Source organism: Entelurus aequoreus, linkage group LG14, assembly GCF_033978785.1.
Source record: "Entelurus aequoreus isolate RoL-2023_Sb linkage group LG14, RoL_Eaeq_v1.1, whole genome shotgun sequence".
Classification (NCBI taxonomy): domain Eukaryota; kingdom Metazoa; phylum Chordata; class Actinopteri; order Syngnathiformes; family Syngnathidae; genus Entelurus; species Entelurus aequoreus.
In genome coordinates this window covers 12,123,113-12,150,122 of record NC_084744.1, presented here as the reverse complement: position 1 = coordinate 12,150,122, position 27,010 = coordinate 12,123,113, and the positions used below count along the sequence as shown (strand labels likewise).

At 38.7% G+C, this 27,010-nt stretch overlaps 1 protein-coding gene across 1 annotated transcript; it reads right to left on the bottom strand.

The window, feature by feature from the left end:
• me3 (malic enzyme 3, NADP(+)-dependent, mitochondrial) lies at positions 1–26,336 on the bottom strand. Its single transcript, XM_062068927.1, has 16 exons — positions 26,204–26,336; positions 24,583–24,785; positions 24,142–24,316; positions 20,775–20,908; positions 14,523–14,672; positions 14,358–14,433; positions 14,113–14,274; positions 10,601–10,704; positions 10,429–10,538; positions 6,905–7,002; positions 6,720–6,833; positions 6,553–6,658; positions 5,367–5,509; positions 4,350–4,523; positions 3,947–4,045; positions 1–3,035 (listed from the first exon to the last, which is right to left on the bottom strand). Exons 3-16 carry the CDS (start codon positions 24,313–24,315, stop codon positions 2,874–2,876), a joined length of 1,806 nt encoding a protein of 601 aa, XP_061924911.1. The 5' UTR covers position 24,316; positions 24,583–24,785; positions 26,204–26,336; the 3' UTR covers positions 1–2,873.
• Between the last annotated feature and the right edge of the window lie 674 nt (positions 26,337–27,010).

Genomic DNA, 27,010 nt, shown 5'->3' with positions numbered 1-27,010 from the left:
AACATTTTCTATTGTATTTTTAGGAATATCACATATGTATTATTTTTTTTACCTCTTTTCATCAACAAAAAAATTTAAAAATCTATTGACATGTACTTAACTTTAGTGAAGTGAATTATATTTATATACTACTTTTTCTCTAGAGACTCAAAGCACTTTAACCCATTATCTACATTTAAACCGGTGTGGGTGGCACTGGGAGCAAGAGTGAAGTGAATTGCCCAAGGACACAACGGCAGTGACGAGGATGGCGGAAGCTGGAATCTAACCTGGGACCCTCAAGTTGCTAGCATGGCCGCTCTACCAACCGAGCCACGCCGCCCCCAGATTTTACTATTATTTATTATTTTATGTTTAATATCCTTTCTTTACAGTCTTGGGGCATTTCCACCTAAATATACATTTTCAAAAGCAAAATATCCCTAACCCAAAGTTGTATAAATAAGTAAAAAAAATGTAATACAACAATTATAGATTTGTCTATGCTACTCATATTCTTGAATATGTTTTTTATAACTAAATTATTAAATTTAAATGTTTTTTAAATGCTAGTGTTAATATTTTTAAGTATTTTTCCATCATTTAATTTTTTTTGTAATTATGACCGATCATGTTTTATTTGAAAAATTATTAATAAAATATATCAATAAAAAAAAAACATCTATTTACTTTATAATTTTAGGCTTACAGTAACTGAGTACAGTATATCCCAAGCACGTTTGACACACAAAAAGGCAGATTCCTTCAAAATGTGTCGTGTTTCATGCAAATGAAAGCCATTCTCATCTGTTTTATCTTCACTGGACTTCAAACATAAACGTCCACCATATAGCAGGAAATATATATCAATATAGAGTTTAATGTTCCCTTGGAAAACTTACACCAGTCACACTCAAATCAAACACTTTCACCCAAACTTGAAGGCGCACAAGAAAAAAACACACAATCACACTCCCTTGCAGTACAAAACTACACTAACATCACAAACTTGACAAAATCGAGTAGAAGTGGCAAGCGGTTAGCTTAGCATGTGATCGCAGTAAACACGATAACACGCAGGGCTTCTAAGTAGGAGTGGTCGTGGGATGGAGTGTGACCTTGAGAGGTTCCCAGTATGTTGCTCTGCAGCAGGAAAATTAATAGCTAGTTGTTTATGTTGTACAGTATTTAAACCAACATCAGTTGTTTATGTTGTACAGTATGTAAACCAACAGCTAGTTACATTGTACAATATTTACATCAACAGCTACTTGTTTGTGTTGTACGGTATTTAAATCAACAGTTAGTTGTTTATGTTGTACGTTATTTAAATCAACAACTAGTTGTTTACGTTATTTAAATCAACAAGTAGTTGTTTATGTTGTACATATTCAAACCAACAGCTAGTTGTTTATATTGTATGGTATTAAACCAACAGATAGTTGTTTGTTGTACGGTATTTAAACCAACATCTAGTTGTTTATGTTGTACAATACTTACATCAACAGCTAGTTGTTTGTGTTGTATGTTATTTAAACCAACAGCTAGTTGTTGATGTTGTGTGTTATTTAAACCAACAGCTAGTTGTTGATGTTGTATGTTTTTTAAACCAACAGCTAGTTGTTTATGTTGTACAGTATTTAAATCAACAGCTAGTTGTTTATATTGTACAGCACTTACATCAACAGCTAGTTGTTTGTGTTGTATGTTATTTAATCCAACACCTAGTTGTTGATGTTGTATGTTTTTTAAACCAACAGCTAGTTGTTGATGTTGTATGTTATTTAAACCAACAGCTAGTTGTTTATGTTGTACAGTATTTAAACCAACAGCTAGTTGTTTATATTGTACAATACTTGCATCAACAGATAGTTGTTTGTGTTGTATGTTATTTAAACCAACAGCTAGTTGTTGATGTTGTATGTTATTTAAACCAACAGCTAGTTGTTTATGTTGTACAGTATTTAAACCAACAGCTAGTTGTTTATATTGTACAGCACTTACATCAACAGCTAGTTGTTGTTGTACGGTATTAAACCAACAGCTAGTTGTTTATGTTGTACAGTATTTAAACCAACAGCTAGTTGTTTATATTGTACAATACTAACATCAACAGCTAGTTGTTTGTGTTGTATGTTATTTAAACCAAGAGCTAGTTGTAGATGTTGTACAATACTTACATCAACAGCTAGTTGTTTGTGTTGTACGGTATTCACACCAACAGCTAATTGTTTTTGATGTACACTATTAAACCAACAGCTAGTTGTTTATGTTGTTCAGTATTTAAACCAACAGCTAGTTGTTTATGTTGTATGGTATTAAACCAACAGCTAATTGTTTATGTTGTATGGTATTAAATCAACATAGTAGTTTATGTTGTTCAGTATTTAAACCAACAGCTAGTTGTTTATGTTGTATTGTATTAAATCAACATCTAGTAGTTTGTTGTTCAGTATTTAAACGAACAGCTGGTTGTTTATGTTGTATTGTATTAAATCAACATCTAGTAGTTTATGTTGTTCAGTATTTAAACCAACACCTAGTTGTTTGTTGTATGGAATTACATCAAGAGCTAATTGTTGATGTTTTTCAGTATTTAAACCAGCAGCTAGTTGTTTATGTTGTTCAGTATTAAATCAACATCTAGTTGTTCAATAGTTAAACCAACACCTAGTTGTTTAGGTTGTACGGATTTACATCAACAGCTACTTGTTGACGTTGTACGGTATTTAAATCAACAACTAGTTGTTTATGTTTGTTTGTATGGTATTCAATGCACTTTTTTTCTTTGCTGCCTTTCAGACCACTTGTTTCACTTGCGCTGTAAAGATGGCGAGTCAGTAGAAAAGTACCCAGAAGAAGCGCAGCAGGTGTACTGGTCGCACGTGATGACGTCACACATCCTGTACGTTAATGGCTTCCTGCGGCCAAGAGTACGTGTCCAGCGTGAAGGAGTCGTAGTCGGGGCTGTAGATGTGAGAGAGGACAAACGCCTCCTTGTCCTTGGGCTCGGGGTACAGCGACGCCATGTTGTGTGTGTACGCGTGGTTGACCACCTGGAAACACACACACACTTGGAACATCAACATATGTATGCAGTATTTCCTCATATATATGATGGGTTCTACATGTAAAGCGACTTTGGGTACTTAGAAAAGCGCTATATAAATCCCAGGTATTATTATTATTATATAGCAGCAGAGGGGTTTTGTTTACATTCTGTTTGCAGAAAATACGAAAGGTCAAATAAAAGCGAGCTCTAGCTGTCTTTTAATATCCTCCATTGTTATTATTCGTTTTATAATCTCAAGTATTTTTTTTACCAATATAACCGAAATATTTATTCAGTGCGTCACCTTCTACTGTCATCTATTTCAATACTTTTAATGACCAAACACATTAAACAAAAATATAAATGGTATACTTTGTTTTATTATTTTAATACGTATCAACTTAAATATGAATATTATCAGATATATGGATTTATGTTTAATACTTTAGTTTTATAAAACAAAAATGGTAATACATTACACAATTTAATATCTTAATGCTAAGAATAGTTATGTATTTTTGCTCAAATTTCACACTTTTGTTTATTATTTAATATGTACAACCTTAAATATAAATAACATCTTTATCGTACATTTTTTTTACTTTTATTTAATAACTATGCACATTGAACACAACAATTGTATTTATTTTTTAATTTGATGCTTACTAAATGATATAGAAAGAACAACATATGTAATATGGATTTATCGTGTAGGTTTAATTTGCATGCCTTTGTTTAATAACCTTGCACATAAAACAAAAATATTATTCTTTAATATTTACAAACCTAAATATAAATAACATTTATTTTGGATTTATTATGTTTTTAAAACTTTTACTTAGTATATTTTATCATCTGTTATTTTTATGGTAATATTTTTGCTGATGCACTAAAAAATTAATATACATTTTTTACCTTGACTGCAATCTTAAAGGACACCTCCCTGATGGAGTTGAGAGGAGGGTAGAGTCGTCCCTCGGCCAAGTGCTCCTCCGTCACCATGTCGGCGATGGCCTGACAAGCACAACACATATTTTTGTCCATAATGTCTTTATTCTAAAAATATGTATTACATACAGTATGTTATATCCAATGAACACCTCTATTTAATGAGCTGTTGAGTTTCCTCTAATCAGCAAGAGTATTCGACAGAAGCAAATAACCTAAATTAATTGGCATGGTTGTTGTAAAAAGACCCATTAGAAAAGAGTTACATCCTAACAGGTGAGATACAATATCATGCATTAAAATCATAAAAAATAGGTACATCCTAACAGGTGAGATATAATATAATGCATTACAAATCATAAAAAAGGACCTCTGCTGTAGTCAGGAAGATGTCGTCTGATATGTGGCGAACTCCGCAGGCTATGACCCCCAGCGCCACCCCGGGGAAGACGTAGGCGTTGTTTCCTTGTCCGGGGTAAAAGGTGCGGCCGTCGGCCAGCGTCACCTTGTCGAAGGGACTCCCGCTGGCGAAGATGCCTCTGCCCTGATTTTATTCAAGAATAAAACTCAAGTGAAATACAAAATAGGTTTTTAAGGATCTGTCATCGTCCAAGATCCAAAAATCACCCTATTAATTCCATTTCACCTTGGGAGTGGTGGCGCTTGTTCAGGGTGCTCAAAAATGTATCTCTAATGTTCAAGAATCAATTTAAAATATATATATATTTAGCCATTTAAAAAAAAATTGTTTTTAAAGAATCAATGTTTGATGATTTTTCTCTGGGATTGGGTTAGAGTTGCTTTATTTTTATTTTTTTATCAGACTGATTAAAATTCTGTGATTTTTGTAAAAAAAAAAAAAAAAATTTTCCCCCAGGCCAACAAGTTATATCATGAGCCAAGAGGAGCTTTTGTAACCTGTTACCTGTTTTGGAAAGGTAAAATTTATATACCAATTAATATATCAAATTATGTTAATTCGAGAACTGATTCTGAATCTAATCGTCACCCCAAGAATCGGGGTTGAATAGTGAGGTGCCCGAAGTTTCCCACCTCAATTGCTTCTTAAATAAAACAGACAAGTCTGTGTGGAGCAGGCTGGTGCAGTTTCACCTACCAATGAGCGATGAATGTCATTAATAGCGCCTGGAAAAACCCCTGTAAAAATTTCTATTGACAAATGCTAGAAAACCTTTTATGCCAATTAATTTCTAAAAACATTTCTTGCTATTATTGTATTCTATTACAATTATACATTGTCATATTTTATTAAAACATTTGTCATTATTACCCTATTTTTTTTCTCAAGTGATTTGCTGGGAAAATGAACAGATCAATTACAGACAAATGATTATGACTGTACTCCAACCAATGTAGGCTACATCACCTGGGTGAGCGTGTAGCATTGCTCCGCCGTGCACTCGGCCTTGCTGGTGGGGTTACTCAGGGCGAAGATGATGGGCCGCTCGTTGAAAGACGCCATGTCTTTAATGATCTTCTCGGTGAACGCCCCTGCGATGGCGGCGACTCCTTCGCGGCAACACGACACAATGAGGTCTTGCTCGTTTGGCAGTAATACGTTGGTTTATTTACACCGGGATTGGAAAAAGTAACACTTCAAATCAAGTCACTCATGCAGATTATTACGAGTACACAATTACCGGTAGTCTTTTCACCAAATTAAATACCATAGTCTAATACCGTATTTCCTCAAATAGTGGCCTCCGCACCAACAGATGCAGTACCCTCAATTAATTGCAGTCTTGTGCTTGAATAAACACTAACTCCATCAATTACAAAATATCACACTTTTTTTTTTTTTTTTTAAATGGTCATTATACTATATTACATACAATATTATAAAGTAAAAAATACACAATATTATGAAAAATATGATAGTTGTTTGGTTGTTACAAGTATTTTCATTAATTAAAAAAAAAATTGTCTCCAGATATATGTACATTTGGATAGTTTAATTCATTTAACCACATTTTTAAAGATCATTTTATTCAATTTGTAAACATTCTACTACTTATCCTAGTTATAGAGTACCACTGAGCTGGAGCCGATCCCATCTTACTTGATCACAACTTATAAAGAACTATTTATTCAGGAGAACAATATTGATTTTTTGTTTTATTCTGATCTGACATGTAATGATGAAGTGGAAATATGCGACGTACCATATTGTAACTGTTTGCATGTTTCCAAATAAATTACAACCATAACCACTTGGGGCGAGAAGGAAGTACCGGTACATGCTCGTTTTAAACTTTATTTACAAAACATGTTTTTTTAAAACGTTGAATAATAATATAAAAATACATAGTTATAAAAAAATACACATTTAGAAAAGTGCCTGGTTCTCTCTGCAGTTGAGTAAGCCACTATACAAGGAAATAGGGTCAATTACCAGCTGATGTTTAAGAGCAGAGTTGAAAAAAAAAACAAATATCACCTTTAATAAGTTTCTCTGCTTTGCCTCAACTGTTTTTCCAACAAATGGTTGACAAAAACAATGTGAGATGCGCACGGTTGTGTAAAAACCACAATGAGAGACGACTACTACGTACCGATGATGGCGGTGGGTTTGATTGTGTGCACCACCTCCTCTAGGGTCTTCAGGTGAGGATGCTCATGCGCAAACTCCTGCTTCTCGTGGTTCAGATGACTTCTCCCCTAGAAGAGAAGACTTTTCCCTAAGTCTGCTCGGTTTTCGGGATGGAGACGCGTGCGTTACCTTGACGATGAGACCTTTGGAGTCCACCATCCAGATCCTTTTGGCGGCTTCTTCCTGGGACACGCCCTCTTTGGCCATGGCCATTATCAGCAGGTGAGCGATCCCCAGAGCAGCCTGGCGGGAAGAAAGCAAATATATATTTCCCTACTTCCTGTAGGATTCAAGTCTTGGAGAAGACTCGTCACCTCGCCGGCGCCCTGGAAAACGAAGGTGTGGTCTAGCAGTTTGTTTTTGGTGATCTTCAAAGCCGCCAAGAGCCCGGCGACAGCGACAGAGGCCGTGCCTGTAAGAAAAGAAGAACGACGATAAAACAGTCGAAACGACAACATCAACCCGGTTACTTGACCCCAAGCTAGAACTCCTAAAAGCCTTTATAGACGGTGCTTTGTGCGCGAAGAACAGAAACCGCAAGAACCTTTACAGGAACTTTCCCATTTGCCTGGGTAAATAAACTTCCCTCTAGCGTTTCTCCCCAAAACTACCTTCAGGAACTATTTTTAGTTCCTAGGAGCGAGGTGGGACCTTTGGAAATTGCCTGGAAGCTTCGAGGGGGCGGGCTGTGTTGTCAACCGCTGATTGGTTAGACACAATTGGAGCGTTTCTAATACTTAGTATTCAAAGTTTGATCCGCCATTATGCGGGGAAAACTTGTTTATTTCTTATTTTTTGTGTATTAGAAGGTCAAAGTAAATTTTGCAGTGTTTTTCCTCAGCCATAGTCTTTAAACTATATGTTTATTATTTTTTACTTACTTAATTTCAATACGCAAAGCCCCGAGAAGTGGACAGACTCTTTTAAACACATTTACAGAAGAATATGAAATATTTAGCTGAACTTCGACCCCGTAGTTTGGCGAGAAATGTGAAATAAAGTGGAACAAAGGTAAATCAAGGTAAATATTTACTATTTACTTTGTTACATGTTGTTAAAGTAGTCAGTGGCATGTCATTTTTGTATTGTGTTTCGAAATGTAGTCGAGGGTTCTTGAACACACCACAGTTATGTGATGCTGCCACAAGTAGATTGATCATATTTTGACCTTTCTTCTATCGCCTCATCCTTGTTCCAAAATTTGAGAATGCTTAAAGGCGATCTTTGATGGCATTATGACGTCTGTGTTGAGTGAACAGTGAAGTGTTTCATGCTGGGTTTTTTGCTACCAAAAGGAATAAACCATTTTGAAGTATTGTAATATACATGATTTTTGAAGAAGTTTTTTTTTTCATGTTTAATTTTAACATTTCAAAAAGGTGTATGATACACTGGCAGTTATTCAACAATAGCCTAAAGCCAAACAGGACATTAAAGTCTTATTTTTCAAAGGGCACTATACATTTTGGATTCTTTTTGTTTTTTAGTTTTAGTTTTTTTGCTCAGATCTCTCAAACTACTTCAGTCCTACACAAAAATAGCAAACATATTATCATTAGTGGATAATAATTATCACAAGAATACATCATTATTATAACTATTAATGCATCTACTTGGAGTTAAGCCTCCCCTGTCTTTAAAAACTATTGACGCCTCTGTTTCTAACATTAATCTAGGTTGTATAAACGCACTACAGTTATGTTCTTTGAGATCCAAAAGTGAAACTTGAACATAAACTGTGTTCGATGCTGCCACACAATTTGCAATTACAATTTTTTCTAACAATCAATTTTAGTAAAAATCACATTTTATACATTCCATTTTATTGACCACATTTCTTAACTGCTGGATAGTTTGATGACTGCTTTGTTGATTAATACTATCTTAAAATTAGCATCATAACTGCTGTTGTTTCAACTTTCAAGACACTTATGTCTCCAGTCTGTCTGTGTCACGGCTGCATCTATTCAGTGGTGTGTGTGAGTGACAGAAAGAAAAGCTCTGACACACTTGGAATGAAATCGTTCGGCGCACCGTGTTGGTTTGCATGTATTGTAAACATTTCAAAACCATATATATAAGCACTTTGGAGGATTTTTTTCTACCCACACTATTTACCCAGGGTGGAAAAAAATACCATCTTATAATATCAATTGAGGTGTGTGTCTCAATTAGTGCTGTCAAAGAATTATTTTTTAATCGGATTAATCATACTTTTGAATTTTGATTAATCACAATTGTTCCTACAAAAGTGTTGCTTAATTTAGCTGTGGTACTTTTAATGGCAACATTGCTGTGGGTATACTCCGACAATGTAGTTTGTTGTGGATGTACTAGTAGCATTCTTGCTAGCAGCTGCCTCAAAAACTTGTTTTACTTTAGATAGTATTTTAACTTGTTGTGCTTTGACTGTAAGATCATTTATTGCTGCAATACCTGCAAATGACTTTGGTTGCTGGCGTATCCTCACTCATCTTTGCGCTGGCGTATGCATTGACCAGATCACTGACTGTATACCAACCTGAGCCACCTTTCAGGTAACCATCCGCCATTAAGATAAAGGCGCATGTGCGCTCAAAATAAATTGCATGATTAATCTGCGTTTATACATGATTAATGCATGAAGCTCTTTCACACTGGCACTCATCGAGGGCGGACGCTCCCCTTTCCTCTCCCTTATCTCTCCTGCTTGCTTTTTTGTCTTGTCTTAACTTTCTTGTTGCCTCTTTTTGCACTGCTCTCCAAATCTAAACATTGGAACTAATTAACTGGCCTCAACGAAATTGACAAGATCTTGGGTTTGGGGGAACCTGTTTGTCGTGACGGAGCGGTTGTTGCCGGACACACGACGGACTCTTGGGAGAATAAGGAGTGCTGCGTGCCCGGCGAGCCTTTCAGTCAAGGACGTGAAGATATCCATCTATTCGGAATTATGACACCAGGACATCTGCTGATTGGAGTAAGCGTTGCTCTGGTTTGTCGACAAATTGGAAGTTGCTGGCAGTCTTTAAAGTACCCCAAACCTGCCACAAATGATTGGAGGATGCAGGAAGAACTTAGGACACTCTTGTGATTTGGATAACATCGGACTGTCTGCCCCGCAGGATGAATTTGAGGACCACTCATAGACAATTTAGAGTGAAAAGCAACATTTTATTTTCACTCGCATACAAAAAATTCTAACTTGGATTGTTTCCCTGGCTTCGAGACTTTCCCGAAGGACAGTGCGGTGAAGACACAACAAACTCCCTTCTTGTCTCTCATGAACACACACCTGTTGTTGTTGATTTTGGACTGACTGGCAAGAACACAAAGGCCGCGGAACAGAGACACGCGGCAGGCTTACACACATGCATCCACAAAAAATATACACCACACACACATACCCCACCCCCCATCCAACGCCCTTGACGCGAATCCCTTAGGGGTGATGGACGGCTGGGCAGTGCTTGAACAGCTGCAGCCTGCCACCGTAGCCCTCACTCCCTCCCCTCTGTTGCAAGTCTCGAGATGTATGTTGTAATATGTACAGTATATGTGCTTTGCTACGGAGTTTTTTCCCCACTCCAGACTAGGTTGTATTTTTTTACTCATCCTCCCCCAGCGTTTACCTTTTTCTCATCTTTTACGGGGCGCCTTGTGGCGACCCATCAGCGTTCCTGTTCTGCAACCCGGTACACTGTTTGTGTAATCTTGAACGGGTTTGTGCTGAAAATCTAATTTCCCCTTGGAGATTAATAAAGAACTATCTAATCTAATTTTTGGATTAATCGCATGTGTTAACTTGGACAGTCCCAATCTCAATAAATGTGTTCATTTTTATGAGACCTGTGCTTACCTTGGATGTCGTCGTTGAAGGTACAGTAGCGATTCCTGTACTTGTTGAGGATTCGGAAAGCGTTGCTGTTGGCGAAGTCCTCAAACTGGATCAGGCAGCTCATGCCGTACCTGCAGCGTGACAGTAAGACGCGTCAGACGGAGAGCTCGTAACACCTTGCCTTTTAACTCACTTGTCCGTCACCGCCTGCATGAACTCGTCGACAAGTGCGTCGTATTCCTTTCCCCGGATCCTTTTGTGCTTCAGGCCGATGTACAAGGGGTCGTCGAGCAGGTTCTGAAGACATATTGCGTTCAGCTTAACGGTTCTCAAACGTTTTACATCAAGGACTACGACCCCGAGGGTATTTCACTTTGCTAACACGGCTTAGCTTTCAACATGTTAGCTTGTACTTGCAGGTTAATTTGGTTTAGCGGTTTCGTTTAATTTGTGTGCCCATTTCTTTTCTTTTTTTTAACTTAGTATTTTTTTGAGTTTTAAAGGAACACGTGCATTGACTTGACTGAAAACAAAAATATATATCCAAGCTCGAAAAAAGAAAAATAGTGGAATGACTACACCCTACCTATAAATAAAAATACATTAGAAAAAAATATATATAAAAAAACAGAATAATAATAACCATTAATAAACATAACAAAACATGTTTGTGGGAACATACATATTTTTCCAGTAGGTTACTTATCATCTCAAGAGGTATTTCTTTACAAAGAATAAGTATCATGAATGTTTTTCTAAACAAATTATCTACTTCAACCATCTTTTGTTGAACAGGTCTTCCCAAAGATTTAGTATATGAATAATTTTCTCCATTGTCCATATTTAGTTGATAATGTCCAGCCATAGTTTTTCAGTAGGAGGTTCAGGTTTGAACCAGAATCTTGTGATGGTTTTCTCAGAGGCTGTTTAAAGTATCTTAACCAAATAATGACCTTCTGTCTGTACAACTGACACTATGTGTCCCATATTGGAATGGTATATTCCGGCACTTTACACATAACTGACTGTACTTCTTCCCAATATGATTTTAGCTTTGTACAGCTTCAACAAATAGGAGTATGATGTGAATTGAATGAGTTACATTGTCTCCAACATGGCTGAGATGTTAATAATATTTTACTTTGAATCTTATGTCCATCCATTCATTTTCTACCGCTTGTCCCTTATGGGGTCGTGAGGGGTGCTGGAGCCTATCCCAGCTGCACATGGGCGGAAGGGGGGGTACATCCTGGACAAGTCGCCACCTCATCACAGGGTCAACACAGATAGACAGACAACATTCACACTCACATTCACACACTAGGGCCAATTTAGTGTTGCCAATCAACCTATCCCCAGGTGCATGTCTTTGGAGGTGGGAGGAAGCCGGAGTACCCGGAGGGAACCCACGCAGTCACAGGGAGAACATGAAAACTCCACACAGAAAGATCCCGAGCCTGGGATTGAACCCAGGACCCTCGTATATTGAGGCACACGCACTAACCCCTGTTCCACCGTGCTGCCCTGAAAGTATCTTAAAAGTATCTTAACCAAACCAAACTAAACCTGGTAAACCTGAATCTCATTTTCTTCCAATTAAAAACGCTCCATTGTTGTGTTAGTTGAATTAAGCTGGGTTACACACATTTCATACCATTCCTCAGATGTAATATGCACCTCTAATTACCCTCCCATTTGACTTGAAATGCAACGTTGAATCTCCCTTACAGTCCAAAACTCTCAAAAAACCTAGAAATAACTTTATTACACTTAGTTTGGTTTATGTGTACTCAACATCACATCAATCACTGAATTTGTTTGTGTATTTTGCATTTTTACTTCCTTATAATAATAGTCTCTAACTTGTAGATACAGTATCTAAACAGATCGCTGTTATGTAATCCAAATTTGTCTTTCAGTGTTAGAAAACTCTGCAATTCCTTATTTTCAATGACGGTACCTATTGCTTTAATACCTTTCCTTGTCTACTGTTTAAATGTGACATCTCCTTCTCCTGGCTTGAATTGGGTGTCGAAGCCTATCCATCGGAGCACTTTCTATTCTTTCCTTAAATTAAAATGTTTAATAAATGTAAACCACAGTTCCAATACTCCAGAAGTTATTGTGCTTATTTTATCTTTGAAAACTAAGGGAAGGCAAGTTTCGTAATAGGTGTCTTTATGTCTAAGAGCAATTATTTTCTGATTAACTTTCCGCCTCTTTTAAAGCCCTAGCAGCGTTCCTCTTTAACTATTTTCGAACGGCGGACATTTATCCACAAAAATATTGTGAAGCTGCTGATGGACGTGTTTGACGGAGAAGCAGCTTGAAGGAGATACCGTAGAAGTCCACTCTCCAAGGTAAATACTGTACATTAGTATTACATTACTTCTTAAAACTATTGTAGTTGTTAGTACTACAACCTGATGTCTTGTTTTCATGCAATATTTCTGATCTAAAAGTTTGTTTTTTCTTTGAAAAGGCATTTTACATGTTCAAGTTGTACTGTTTTGTAGGCCAAGCACAAAATTAAATTGATTTCAATGAATTTCAATTGCAGACGTTGATTTGGGATACAAGCGTTTTAGTTAAGAGTTCCATCACAAAAACAATTAAGCTTGTAAGTTGAGGTACTACTGTACTCATACCATATTTAGGTCTATTTGCTTACAAAAGGCGCACTGGATTGTAAGGCGCAGTAAAGGGGTCATATTATGATTTTTGTCAACATTTGAAATGCTTTCTTGTGGTCTACATACCATTCTTCAGTCAGCATTCTGCATAAATTATGTTTTACAGACCGTGATGTGACGTCAAACCGTTTTCTGATTGTCTCTTCAGGATGCGCCATTTGGTGGGTGGGTCTTATTTAGTTTGGGGGCTAAACTTCGACAGAGTCTTCTCCCCGACATCTTTTGTTGTCGTTTTAGCACTTCCATATGGAGTCTACTGACAGATAAAGTTAGAACTCACGCTACTTTGTATTACAAATAGCAACAACGGAGGATAAATGCCCCACAACAAGTGGAGAAAAAAAGAAGGCGCTTATACACTACGGCGCGGACTACAATGGCGGATGTGGGCAAATTTTGGGGACTTTTGCAGACCTACACAACGGCAGGTACCAATAGGTAAAAAAAAAAGTTGGTTTTGCGTAATAGGTCAAAACAAAACGCCAGATAATGTGTCTACTTATAGGTGCCATTTTGGGGTCCTTACACGCACAGTATAATAATACCCGTATGTAGAAGCACAGCTGTCTACGGTAGCCGTAATGCTCGAACAACCCATTAAGCTGTGCGGCTTCGTAGTTTACCAAATTTGTACGAAAACATTCTGACAGATTTTTGAGCGCCGTGTGTAATGTTCTATATTCTCAACGACACATCAAAGTTTTGGTCTTACTGGTGCTTTCTATAGTCATTTATTGAAAAGGCTTCATTCAACCTGCAGTCCACACATATCTCTTATGTGTGACTGCCATCTATTGGTCACACTTATCATCACCATGTACCAAATAAAAATTGGCTCCAGGTCCGCATAACCAGAAACAATTCATACACAAGTCGCACTGTCGATTTTTTTAGAAAATGAAAGGATTTTAAGTGTGCCTAAACAAATCTGAACCATTAGATGAAGCAGTTCTCATACCACATTTTGGAAATCCATGGTTAGGTTGATTAACTTCTCTAAGAACAAGCTCACCTGGTTGTCCGTGCCCACGTCCAACAACACGGGAAGGCACTGTTGCGGCCGTACTCCACCGCAGGCCGTGTAGAGTGCCAGCTTCCCGACGGGAATGCCCATGCCGTAGCCGCCCAGGTCGCCCAGGCCGAGAATTCGCTCGCCGTCTGTCACCACGATCGCCTAGACGCACACACACAAGAAAAAAATACAATAAAGTTGACCAACAAGGATGGAAAGAAGCGAGTAGGATGAGGGAGACAGACCTTAATATCCTCTTCAGGCCAGGAGTTGAGCACGGTGGCAATGTGGCCTCTGTCATGAATGGTGATGAAGAGTCCTCTGTTGTCGTCAACAACAACAACAACGTATGATTGGCATTGTAGAGTTCAGTGTTTGTGTGCGTGCGCGTTAGTGTGTAATAGTCTTACCGCGGCCTCCTGAAGGCCAGGCCGTACTGTTGGCAGGCCAAGCCCACAGTGGGCGTGTACACGATGGGCATGAACTCCTCGATGTCAGAGGTCAGCACTCGATAGAACAGCTTCTCGTTCCTGTCCTGCAGTGTCATCAGCAGGATGTACCTGACACATCGATGGAGGGGGAAAAAAATAAAACATTTCAGCTTAAAGTCTTAAAGTGACGCAGGTTAGAGAGCAAGCAGCTACTGTTTCCCACAGGACTGTAATCGGTTTGTGGCAGTGTGTTGGTGTGCCGTGACGCATGTGCATGTCATTTTTATCGATGCTGTTGGAGACAAAAAGTGAGCAAAAAACACAAATATGATTGGAAAAACTAACTGTCTGCTCCTAGCACCCAACGTGTCCTATTGCTTGGATTCAAAATGACGTCACGTCCAGCTCACGTATGGCTCTTTGAATACGTGCGGTGGTCAAGCCAGCGTCTGTTCTCAATGGGTACTAGGTTCCATTTAGCCTTTCTCGAAGAAAATTTCCCTATGCTTGCGTTGTTTTCGAGAAAAGGATAAACGTTTCGTCAGAGTTCCTAGAGAGGTTATCAAGAAAGGCGGGAGAGTGGAAGATTTTATGAAAAAAGACAACAAAAGTACCACACACAAGTTTGCAGTGACCACCTTGTTAAAAGTTTGTTTGATATACCGTACTTTTAACGTTTAGTGTTTCCCATTAAATGGTAAATGGGTTATCCTTGTGTAGCGCTTTTCTACCTTCAAGGTACTCAAAGCCCTTTGACACTATTTCCACATTCACCCATTCACACACACATTCACACACTGATGGCTGGAGCTGCCATGCAAGGCCCTAACCACGACCCATCAGGAGCAAGGTTGAGGTGTCTTGCTCAAAGACACAACGGAAGTGACGAGGTTGGTAGAAGGTGGGAATCGAACCAGGAACCCTCAGGTTGCTGGCACGGCCACTCTCCCAACTGCGCCACGCCGTCCCCCCCGTCTTGATATTATTTGTATTTCTTAAAACACATTTTTGCCACGAGTGTTCCGAATGTCTAAATAAAATAAATCAAATGTGAGCAAAACCTGAAAGAGTTAAACTTTTACCAATTGCAGCGATCCTAAATGAAGCTTTCAGCACACACACAATATTGACATCTACAGTTATATTTTGTTAAAGACAGGGAAAACACACTACTCGTAAACGGCACATGCAACAGCAACAAACATGACTGTCGACACGAAGTTAAATCATGAAATGCAACATTACCCAAGCAAAAACGATGCATGATTTATCCAGGAGAGTCTTGATAATAATTTCCTTGACCCAGCCACACACAAAGAAGTTGCAAACCTCCATGCTTTACCAAGTTTCCATCCGTTTTGTTGTGTAGAATGGCATTTGGAGCACAGTTCGATATGTTTGGGAACTGCACCGACGAATAATTCTTGAAATCAATCGACAAATCTTTTTTTTGATAAAGTATACGGATCTATTCCATTGCATAGTTTGATTGTTTGCTCATGTCTGCTTTTCACAGGAAGATATAGGCCCTTTGTGTACTCAGATGGTGGGCGCGCTGCTTGCTGCACAACAGCCATCTTAGCTTGGTTCACCATAACTGGTTTTCACTTCCGGGAAGAAACCACTTGTCGAAATACAAGCAATTACACAAAGTCACGCAATGTGTCACTAGTCGCCATTTAAAACCCCCCCAATATTTTTCTAAACAATACTTTAATTCAGTCCTTCTCAAATAGTGTTGACCATGCTTTTTTTGCCGTACCAGAATATGATGAAGCGTATGTAACACTTGGCTTCACTGTAACCACGGTGGGGGACGAGGAAAGACCGGTGTGTTTTCTTTAAAGGCCTACTGAAACCCACTACTACCGACCACGCAGTCTGACAGTTTATATATCAATGATGAAATCTTAACATTGCAACACATGCCAATACGGCCGGGTTAGATTAGTAAAGTGCAATTTTAAATTTCCCGTGAAATATTCTGCTGAAAACGTCACGGTATGATGACATTTGCGCGTGACGTCACGGATTGTGCGGACATATTGGGACACCATTGTGGCCAGCTATTTAGTCGTCTGTTTTCATCGCAAAATTCCACACTATTCTGGACATCTGTGTTGGTGAATCTTTTGCAATTTGTTTAATGAACAATGAAGACAGCAAAGAAGAAAGCTGTAGGTGGGATCGGTGTATTAGCGGCTGGCTGCAGCAACACAACCAGGAGGACTTTGAGTTGGATAGCAGACGCGCTACCGTGAGTACAGCTTTGGCTTCCAAACATTTGATCGCTTGCCCGTACGTGCATGCCGCTATGTGCATGTCACGTACGTAACTTTGGGGAAATATATGTGCTGTATGAACTTTACGGAGGTGAACGGTACTTTGGGCTGTGGGATTGAGTGTGTTGTGCGGGTGTTTGATTTGTATTGGCGGGTTATATGGACGGGAGGGGGGAGGTGTTTGTTATGCGGATTCATTTGTGGCATATTAAATATAAGCCTGGTTGTGTTGTGGCTAATAGAGTATATCAGGGGTGCTCACACTTTTTCTGCAGGCGAGCTACTTTTCAATTGATCAAGTCGTGGGGATCTACCTCATTCATATATATAATTTATATTTACTTATTTATGAAATATACGTTTTGTTAACAAGTTAAAGGTGTTTAATGATAATGCAAGCATGTTTAACACATATAGTTAATATTGTTAATAAATTAAAGGTGTTTAATGATAATACAAGAATGTTTAATACATATAGTTAATATTGTTAACATGTTAAAGGTGTTTAAAGATAATGCAAGCATGTTTAACACATATACTTAATATTGTTAACAAGTTAAAGGTGTTTAATGACAATACAAGCATGTTTAACACATATAGTTAATATTGTTAACAAGTTAAAGGTGTTTAAAGATAATGCAAGCATGTTTAACACATATAGTTAATATTATTAATAAGTTAAGGGTGTTTAATGATAATACATGCATGTTTAACACATATAGATTCCTTTCTTTCATGAAAACAAGAATATAAGTTGGTGTATTACCTGATTCTGATGACTTACTTTGATTGGAATCAGACAATGGTGCTGATAACGTCCGCATTTTCAAATGGAGGAGAAAAAAAGTCCTCCTTTCTGTCCTATGCCACATGAAAGTGGTTGGTTTTTGTCATCTTATTTGTCCAGCTTCCATACTCCTTTGTATACACTTTACAAGAAATACATTGGCGGCAAACTCCGTAGCTTGCTAGCTTGTGCACACCAGCTTTCTGAGACTCTTAGCGCAGGCAGGATGAAGCAGAGCTTTTATTGTGAAGGCAGGAACTGTGCAGTCGGTCTTTGGAGTTTTGACGACAGGTACGGCGCCAGAGTCTGTTGAAATAAAAAGTGTTTCTCGCCTTCCTGTCGGTAATTTTTTTCTTAATAATGAGCTGGCAGCAGCCAGCGTCATCTCAGAAGACCCTCGGGTGCCGTGAATGTCAATCAAGTGACGAAAGTGACGTCATAGTAAGTGAAGATTTATGATCGCTCATTTTTAGGACTATTTTTTTAATGCCTGGCTGGCGAAAGACTGACACACCCTCCGCGATCGACCGGTAGATCGCGATCGACGTAATGAGCACCCCTGGAGTATACATACTGTATGTCTTGTGTTTATTTACTGTTTTAGTAATTCCCAGCTGAATATCAGGTCCCACCCGCCTCTCACAGCATCTTCCCTTACTGAATCGCTTCCACTGCCCTCTAATCCTTCACTCTCACTTTCCTCATCCACGAATCTTTCATCCTTGCTCAAATTAATGGGGTAATCGTCGCTTTCTCGGTCCGAATCGCTCTCGCTGCTGCTGGCCATGATTGTAAACAATGTGCAGATGTGAGGAGCTCCACAACCTGTGACGTCACTCTACTTCCGGTACAGGCAAGGCTTTTTTATATCAGCGACCAAAAGTTGCAAACTTTATCGTCGATGTTCTCTACTAAATCCTTTCAGCAAAAATATGGCAATATCACGAAATGATCAAGTATGACATAGATGGACCTGCTATCCCCATTTAAATAAGAAAATTTCATTTCAGTAGGCCTTTAATGTTAATAAGTTTAAAATGTTATGCAGAGGTATAGTTAACTTTAATTTGATAGAAAAATTATACTATTTATAGTCACAGTGGAGAGTGGGGGGCGGGAAATATATCCTTCTTCTTAGGGTGGGCTTAACAGAAAATATTTGAAAAGCACTGCTTTAATTCAACCACGTGATAATAGCAAGTTAAATAAAGAAGCTTTGTTTTGTGACCACAAGATCAGACATGATGCTCTTTTAGGCTAAAATGGTTGAGGAAAGATCCCAAAGCTCTTCAATCTACAGTTTGTACGACAGTTTAGTGATCAGCATGTAATGTACTGTCTTGGATAAAGAAGCCATCAGATGTGAAGCTGTATGTGACAACAACTATAGTTCAATCGTGTGATATGGTACATTCAGTTTTTTTATTTTCTTTTTAGTTTCCTTTAGTTCGTTGAGCAATAGCCGCAAGCAGCATATCATGCACTGTCTTGAATAAAGAAGCTTTGTTTTTGTGCAACAACATCACATGAGATTCTCTATTAGACTACTACAGCTGAGTTAAGCTCCCAAAGCTACTGTATTTGACAGTTCAGTGAGCAGCATATCATGCACCGTCATAAATAAAGAAACCATCAGATGTGAAGCTGTATGTGAGAACTATATTTTAATACTGTGATATGATGATACATGCAGTTTTTCAATGTTCTTTTTAATGTTCTTTAGTTCAGTGAGCAATAGCAGCAACCTGCATATCATGCACTGTCTTGAATAAAGAAAACATCATTGATTGATTGAGACTTGTGATGCTGTATGTGACAACCAGAGTCGTGTGTAGAGAGAGTACGGACAACCCGGTTTCAAGTGATATCCTAAATGATTGGTCAAAAGGCACTCACGTGACTACAGCGCGTCATGTTTAATACCAGTTTAAAGCCACAGGTTAGGGACACTGCACTTCCTCATCATACATTTCTTTTAAATGAAGAGTGTTTGCCCTGCAAACATGCTCTGTTGTGCGGGATGCGCCACTTGCAAAAAATGCAGGAAGCATTTGCATACATTTCGCGCAACCCAGAAAGGACAAAACTATGGGAAGTAAAGTTCTGCCAGGAAGGCTGTAGAGCCAATAACAATAGTTTCTTGTGCAAGGTAAGCAAGCATACATACACATGGGAAACATGGTGTATCGCACTCTCAGTAACAGTGAAGTAACACACTTTGCCTGACTAAAATTTGCTTCAAAATTGCACCTTTTCTGCATGTGTCACTAATAAACCAAACTTAACTAATAAATATTGCAGTAAAAAGCAGCATTGGTTCTGTATTCAAGTTAATATGCTGATAATGAATTCATGAAGCCATGACTTGCCACAGTAAAACCTATGAAAAATATTGTCCAAAGTAAAAGCACAGGCATAAACATATAGCGCAGTGATTACAAACAATAAATTGGCCACCAAAGTTGATATACTTTACACAAAAGACATATTTTTCCATAAGTGTTCGTCCAAAGCTAATGAGGATTTTGGCTAAATGAGGGTAATACGTTTATTTTTGGTTGTTGTGTATTTTCTGGCGTACATTTTGGTGGGAGTGTGTTAGGACGCCTGGACACGAAACACTGCATGAATATAGCGGTGGCGTAAATGGCTGAAAAATTGCCCCAAAATTATTATTATGTATACTACTTTACCTAAATAAAAACATGTTGTATTGTAAGTTTATTAGAACTATATTTAGACTTATTTGTTGGGTTTATTTCGTTAGGAAAACTAACTTCAGAACGACTCACTTGCATGTTTCCCGGCACAGCCGCACACGTCATAGGTACCAAAAACGGCGCCTGTGGTTTAGTTGTCCATACTCTCTCTATACACGACTCTGGCGAACACTACTATAGTTTAATCATGTGATACATGCGGTTTTTAAATTCTCTTTTTCATATTCTTTAGTTCAGGGAGCAATAAAAGCAGGCAGCATATCAGACATTGTCTTAACTAAAAAATAATATGTTTTTTGTCAACATATAGCATCAGCACATGGCACTTTTAAGGCAGAATATAAAACTATTTGTTTTTCCTGAGAGTTGAAAAAGATATTTGTGATCGTCTTGTATTCAGGTCAACATGGAGTGAAGTCACAATATGAAGTTGTGGTCTTACTTGTCCAGAGGATTCGAGCGTGTTTCGTAGCTCTTCATGACACGGAGCACTTGGACATCCTGGGACAGGAAGCAAGGGGGCAGCAGGCCGTGGATGCCCAGCTGTAAGCGCTCCTCTAAGGTGAACGCCATTCCCTGCAGTGAGGAAGTGGAAGTTACAAGGAGTGTCCTGATCATGTTTCTCATAGTCTAGTTACAAAATGCATGTTTCCCCACATGCTATACATTTACATTTTGTTTTTGGTTCTTAAGATAAGATAAGAACCTGTCTGGCTACCTCCTGGGTGTCAGCAGACGTGTGATATTGACGCTATTTATTCTGTCCAATGGCAAGGGAGGTTGAACTCACTCCCCCTCAAATACCCCCTCATGCTCAGAGCCCCTACAACACATATTTACTTCACTGTTGAAAAACGACACCATCATTCACCGTGAAAAGCTGCCAGCCTGCAGTTCCACCATTGGCCAGTGGAGGGCGCAAAGTACATTTTGACACGAAGCCAGTAAAGTCAACACATTAACATTGTCCTTCCATGTAGGCCAGCCATTCTTCCACTTTCTACCGCTTGTCCCTTTCGGAGTTTCAGGGGGTGCTGGAGCCTATCCCAGCTGCACTCGGGCAGAAGACGGGGTACACCCTGGACAAGTCGCCACCTCATTGCAGGGCCAACACAGATAGACAACATTCACGCTCACATTCACACTTGCCACGTCCTTTAATTAAGGACACTTCCACGTCGTCCAATACAGCAACACTTGCACTATTGTGTTTTATTCAATTCAAATGATGCCTTAAAAGTAGCATCCTTCACATCATCCATCTAAAAAGGTCTAATTCTACCCAGAGCGCTTTACATTATATGTCACATTCACCATTTCACAGACTAATGGCTATGTATATCGCTATTGTATCAAAAGGCTGGATCGGGACACCCCTACTTACCGTGTTTATAAGGATGTCCAAATACTTACGAGCCAAATTACGCTTCTTTTTTTTTTTTTTTAAATGCTGTAGTTTCAAAATGGTAAATATCATATTTTTGTGAAACCTTTTAAAATCAAGACAAAAGTCAGCAACTAAACCCCAAGGTGTCTGTAAGTCTATGTCCTGACTCTCCTGTGAGTCACCATTTTAATGCCGACTCCAGCAAGAACATAGTGGCCTTCCTCTTATCAACGGAAAGTAAAAGTAATAATAATTGCTAGCTCTGTCCTGCTGAACACACTAAAATAATAACAGAGAGAGTAGAAAAAAAAAAAAAAGTATTCCCCCCTTTTTTTAAGGTTGGGAAGAAAAACAGTCTAAAAAGAGCTGATGAGTCACTGTGGATGTTTGGTTTGGATCGGTTGTGGTCGGAAAATCTTTGCCGAGAGGAAATTTGTGTTTGAGAGCAGTGTTCTGTACTGTTCGTGTGTTTATAAACGACCCGCCTTTATACTGTACATGCCACACGATATGCACTCCACTAAGACGCCTTGCCGTGTCAAATTTGATATCATAATACACTTCCGTATAGTGCTTTGTTAAACATTCACTAGCCATTAACGTGTACTTTGTTTTAGTACATGTGAATAGTGCTTTTATAGGATCAGATTATTTTTCTAGGCCACAGCTAGGCAGAATTTGTGTGTGTTACAACTACTTGTGCCCCAAACCTAATACAAAACATATTTTGTATCGTATAGCCTAGTTTTAGACACCAGGGCCGCTCAGGGGGGCTAAAAATACATTTCTGTTATTTTACAGTATTTCAGTAATTAGAATGAGAATCAGGTTTATTTGGCCAAGTATACTTGGCCAAATAATTAGTCTTCGGCAGTTGTTAGCTCTCTAAACATACAACAAATAGACAAGTATACATTCACTGAGCAAGCAAGTACTCTAGGTGCATACTTTACAGCAAGACAATAGACAATATACTAGTTACCTATCAATTATTATATATAAGTAAGACTATAACTGTATAATAGTATATTATAACTAATAATTAGTACTTATTTCTTTATTTTTTTAGCATGACACATTTTACTGGATTCTGTATGCTAGCATTTGAAACATGAGCCTTATTAAAACTACTGACGGAATGTTATGCTATTGACGGTTTTATAGTCCCTTGCTTACACACACTTGGGGGGATTATGCCATACAGCAGCAGGGAAAGGGACAGGGAGAGATGGAATGGATATCAAATAACTAAAAAAATGTGTTTTCATTGAGGTCCAGATTACATTTATTTTCGTAATATTTACGTTGTTGTGATTACCACTGTTTTCTGATGGTAAAATCCTGGCAACTTGAGATGCCATTTTTTTAACGTAAAATCTACAGTGAAAAAACGGTACCCCTGTTTTTACTGTAAAATATACGGGTGTTGTTTTTATAATGAAAAACGTTAACACTATCTATTTATGGTAAAATTCTACCGTCTGACCTGCCAGGTTTGTTTTTGTTTTTTTTTAGCGTAAAATCTACGGTTGTTGTCTTTACAATGCATTGCTGTAAATGGAAAAATGGTACCACTGTTTTTTTACGTTAAAATTCTGGCAACTGAGCTGCCAGTTTTTGTTAGCATAAAATCAAGCCGTTGTTTTGGTTTTTTCTTGCTGTAAATTTAAAAAAAAATAACGGTAACACTGGCATTTGAGCTGCAAGTTTGTTTGTTTTTTTTACAGTAAAATATATGTTGGTTTTAAAACGTATCACTGAAAATTGACTAACGGTACAACTGTTTTTTTTATTAACTCTTGGCAGAGGTCATTTTTTATTGTAAAATCTATGTTTGTTATTTTTACAATGTACTAGGGTAAATAGAGAATTGGTACTGTTTTTTACGGTACAATTCTGCCGACTGAGCTACCTTTTATTAACTGGTAAATCTATGGTTGTCGTATTACTGTAAATAGAAAATCTGTGCCACAGTTTTGTTACGGTAAAATTCTGCAGACTGAGATGCTAGTTTATTTTTACGTAAAATCTACGCGTTTTTGTTGTGGTTGTTTTTTTACAGTGCCAATGGCAAAACGGTGCCACTGTTTTTCACAGTAAAACTCTGTCGACTGAGCTGCCAGTTTTTTGTACCGTAAAATATACTATGGTTATTTTTACAGTGTATTACTGTAAATGGAAAAAACGGTACCATTGCATTTTATTGTAAAATTCTGGCGACTGAGCTGGCAGGTTTTTATTGTAAACTCTATTGTCATTTTTACAGTGTACAATTTGATGACTAACTTGCTTTGGAAATAACAACAGACGCCTGATACTCTCTGCAGTTATGTCTAGGACTGGCCAGGCTACAACACAATGGGGCACTCTCCCACTTTGCCCCACATGCCAACATGATGCATGTAATATTGGTGCAGCTTACCTTGTTCAGGTGAGGGTTCCTGGTGATGTCATAGCCGCGCTTCTTGGTGCTAACGCTGCGTTTGCGACTCGCCTCGCCATGGCAGACCCTCACCGCCTGAAAGGAGGGCACACTGGCCGCTGTCGCAGCACGTCTGAAGAGAAGCGACGCGGTCCGTCCTGTAAGGGAATTCATGCTGCAAAAAACAACATAAAAACAAGTCACTCCATCAGTAACATGAAGCCGCGCGCCGTGCTGGACAAACAAGATAACTGTAAGCAACCAAAAGCTATATCCAATTTGTAACATTCATATTTATACCAACAACACTAAATAATAAACATACGGGTATTTTTGGAGGCTGTATAAAAAGATAGCTTGTTATGACAAAAACAGCGTTTTCAGCGCCAAATGCTAGCTGGTCGGCTAACTACTGCTAGTCTCCAGCTATATTCTCCTTACCTGGAAACGGTTGTGCTCTGTGAGTGATTTCAATCCTCATTAGCGGACTTTTCTCGCCGGCTTCCTTATCCCAGTCTCGGCTTTCTCCTCCGGTCTGAGTGGATTTTAGAGGTAGACCGAGCGTATACCGCTGATCCAGGATCATTTGACATTGACACTGGAGATGTTCTACGATGGGAGATAGCCGCCTCCTGTGTAAACAGCTAAAGAGTTGCGACGATGAAGTGGCACGGCTAAAAAGATCACTCGTCCTATAATTACCTAATTAGTAACATTACATATTCTACTGTATTTCATAATTATATATACAACCCGTGTAGTAAAATATTTAACAAAAAAGCACCAGAAGGTCCGCCCTCGACCTACGTCACTTCCGCCTACCAATCCCCTAGCAACCTAGAATTCGTTGAAAACAAACCAGCTCACAGCGGACACAGCATTGACAGAAAAAGCATTTAACGAGCGTTGTGGCTTGGAAGTCGGCGTTAAACGCATTTTTACTTATTCGCATATCGTGTGAAAAAACGAAAATGTATTATTTGCGTCAGACTCGTCTCAGTGAACTTTAAAGCTTCTCAGGCTTAGCTTAGCTTGCTAGTTAGCTTAGCCTGCGCGCTACTAAGAAAGAGACGCGGAAGTTATCAACAACAAGATCAAGTGTTAGTGTATAAAATATTGAGAGATTTGAGGGCTACATGTATTGAATGGCAACATGACAATTATAGGGTTTATTGGTTTTTAAAAACCCAATTGTTAAGTGCAAATTTAAACGAAACCGGTTTTCGAAAATAGCTAGCTAGGCTATAGACTATATAGTATATTACTTACTTAACTTAATCCTCTTCTTCCCGGATGGGAAATAAGGCTTCGACGACTCGACGCCATTCATCTCGCTGCTGTGCTCGTCTCTGTGCCTCGCCCCATGTAAGCTTCATCTCTTTCAGCTCCCCTTCAACTGTTCTTCGCCATGTGTTCTTTGGCCGCCCTGGCTTACGTTTTCCCGGTGGTGTCCATCTTAACGCTGCCTTTGGTATCCTCTCGTTGTCCGGTTTTCGAAAATAGCTAGCTAGGCTATTGACTATATAGTATACCGCATGTTATTTTTGTACAACAACTTCAGCTGTCGAACGTTATAAGGTACAAATTCAACAAGTACAACATTAGCACGGACGTATAGCCAAGTTGTGGTTAAGAAGGTGGATTTTTGTTCCTTATATTTACCAGAAACGAAGTGATCCGAATACACGACCCGCCGGGACTTTGGGGGACTCCAGTGAGAATCGTCCTCGTTTTCCCAGTGTAAAGCTGCGAGCCATTTGTCTCGTCTCTGTGGGCTTTTATCACGCTTTGGCAGAACAAAATACAACCTTTGTTTTCCCTGTTTCCAGTTGTGGTTAGCACAACCAAAAACAACACAGTTTTTCGGCATTTTGGAGGCAGAATGACGGGTTTAACCAGCGTAGGTCGACAGGTTAAAGAGTAATGGCAACGGTTTGTTTTCAACGCCAGTCTGGTTGCTATGGCTCGAAGAACCCGTATGTAGCTCAGTTGCCCGGATGTCGGCCCTCACATTTTTACGGCAGTTCACCACAGCCTATCACCAAATAACTAAAATACTTACTTTACTTGCTTAATAGACGTTCAAATGCGCCTAAATAAGTAACATTTTGCCCATGTTTCCCCCACTCACAATATTTTTCATTGGACATAATTTAACCAAAGTAAGAGGAAGAAGCAATCTTAACTAAACATCTCTGGATCTACTTCCTGGTCAGCACAGGCTCGCTAGACCAATCAGATTGCAGGACGCCAGAGTCAGATCCGCCCTAACCCCGCCTTTATCTACAAGCTACTCTTGAATGCTGTTAAGAGTTACTGTTATTAGAAAGTGCGCATTTTAGCAAGTTACTAATACAATTTGTCGATTCAACCATCTTTAAACTAATCAACGATCTCGAACCAAAGTCGTGGACTATTGTTCCCTCTGCTGTACGTCTGGAGTTGTCCTTGATTTTTTTGACTGATTGAGACTTTTATTAGTAGGTTGCACAGTGAAGTACATATTCCGTACAATTGACCACTTAAATGGTAACACCCGAATAAGTTTTTCATCTTGTTTAAGACGGGGTACACTTAAATTGATTCATGATACAGATATATACTATCAGATATATACTACCGGTATAATACAGTCATCACACAAGATAATCACATTGAATTATTTACATTATTTACAATCCGGGGTGTGTGTGTGGGTGGGGGGGGGGGGGGTGGGGTTAGGTTTGGTTGATTATCATCAGACATCAACAATTGAGAACAGAGAAATGGATATTGGAACAGTGTAGGTCTGACTTGGTAGGATATGTACAGCAAGTAGTGGACATAGAGAGAGAGAGAGAGAGAGAGAGAGATCAGAAGGCATAAGAAA